The sequence below is a fragment of the Choloepus didactylus genome, chromosome 9, assembly GCF_015220235.1.
Source record: "Choloepus didactylus isolate mChoDid1 chromosome 9, mChoDid1.pri, whole genome shotgun sequence".
Taxonomy (NCBI): Eukaryota; Metazoa; Chordata; class Mammalia; order Pilosa; family Megalonychidae; genus Choloepus; species Choloepus didactylus.
This window is the reverse complement of record NC_051315.1, coordinates 94,804,462-94,805,929: the sequence shown is the minus strand read 5'-3', so window position 1 is coordinate 94,805,929 and position 1,468 is coordinate 94,804,462. Positions and strand designations below refer to the sequence as shown.

At 42.7% G+C, this 1,468-nt stretch overlaps 1 protein-coding gene across 1 annotated transcript; it reads right to left on the bottom strand.

Annotated features, from left to right (window-relative positions):
• Positions 1 to 330: 330 nt before the first annotated feature.
• Positions 331 to 1,099, bottom strand: LOC119543915 (GTP-binding nuclear protein Ran-like). Its single transcript, XM_037848802.1, has one exon. It carries the CDS (start codon positions 1,097 to 1,099, stop codon positions 449 to 451), a length of 651 nt encoding a protein of 216 aa, XP_037704730.1. The 3' UTR covers positions 331 to 448.
• Between the last annotated feature and the right edge of the window lie 369 nt (positions 1,100 to 1,468).

The window sequence follows — 1,468 nt, the reverse complement described above, 5'->3', positions numbered from 1 at the left end:
TGATCCTTTAATCTTCTTTAACTCAAGAGCAGAGGACTTTCAAGCAGTAAACAACCTGACTGAACCCAAACTTCTCCTTTTTCTTATTCTAGCAATTATAGTACTATCCTGCTAGGACTCTAGGTCCTAACATAGGGATAAGACAATTTTATTGTTAGTTAACATTTTTGTGTGTGTGTGTGATGTGACCATAGCAGTCTTATATTTGAAACTTAAAAAGGAAACAACTGCATTCCAAAACAGCTAACTATGCAGGTCCAAAAAATGAACTTTTTATTTTAACTGCCACATTCACTCCGAAGCCCATTCATCTCTTTCAGCATCCCAAAGATTAAGCACGTGTTCTGCTTAGCTATATAATAAAGTGGCAAACACGCTGCACCACTGACATCACAGGACAGTTGCCTATAAAACTAGACTTCTGACACTGGGCTCCAGCTTCACTTTCTCACAGGTCATCATCCTCATCCAGCAGAGCAGTTGTCTGAGCAACCTCTGAGTCATGTTCATACTGTGCTGCCAAAGCTGGGTCCATGACAACCTCTGGTGGGGCAAGAGCAGGCCTGGCCACAAACTCCAAGTTAGGGTCTCCAATCAGTTTTCTAGCAAGCCAAAGGAAAGGCTTTTCAAAGTTGTAGTTACTTTTGGCAGAAATGTCATAGTACTGACGATTCTTCTTTCGGTGGAAGATGATGGATTTTGGCTTGACTTTCCTGTCCTTAATATCCACTTTGTTGCCACACAACACAATGGGGATGTTTTCACACACTCGTACCAGGGCTCTATGCCAGTTAGGCACATTCTTGTAAGTAACTCTTGATGCTACATCAAACATTATAATGGCACTCTGGGCTTGGATGTAATAGCCATCTCTCAGGCCACCGAATTTCTCCTGACCAGCCGTGTCCCACACGTTGAATTTAATAGGCCCTTTGTTGGTATGAAACACAAGGGGATGGACATCCACGCCCAAGGTGGCTACATACTTCTTCTTAAATTCACCAGTCAAATGATGTTTCACAAATGTAGTTTTTCCAGTACCACCATCGCCAACCAGTACAAGTTTAAACTGAACTTGGGGTTCTCCTTGGGCAGCCATCGTGATGGTTATTCCAGAAGTGTCTCCGTCCCCCGTCTGATTCTGTTAGTTAACATTTACTGAACACTATGTGTCAGGCACTGGGCTGAGCACTACTACATGCTAACCACACTTATACCTTACAGCAACCCTATACACAGGTACTATTATTATTACCATTTTTATGGATGAGGAAAAGGAGGGTGTTCCAGTTTGCTAATGCTGTCATTTTGCAAAACACCAGAAATGGATTGGCTTTTATAAAGGGGGTTTATTTGGTTACAAAGTTACAGTCTTAAGGCCATAAAGTGTCCATCAACAATAGGGCACCTTCACCGAAAGGCCACTAGGGCATCCGGAAAACCTCTGTTAGCTGGGAAGGCATGTGTC

Excerpts from the sequence above, each read along its gene's own strand:
- LOC119543915 (XM_037848802.1), bottom strand. The coding sequence starts at position 1,099 with ATGGCTGCCCAAGGAGAACCCCAAGTTCAGTTTAAACTTGTACTGGTT.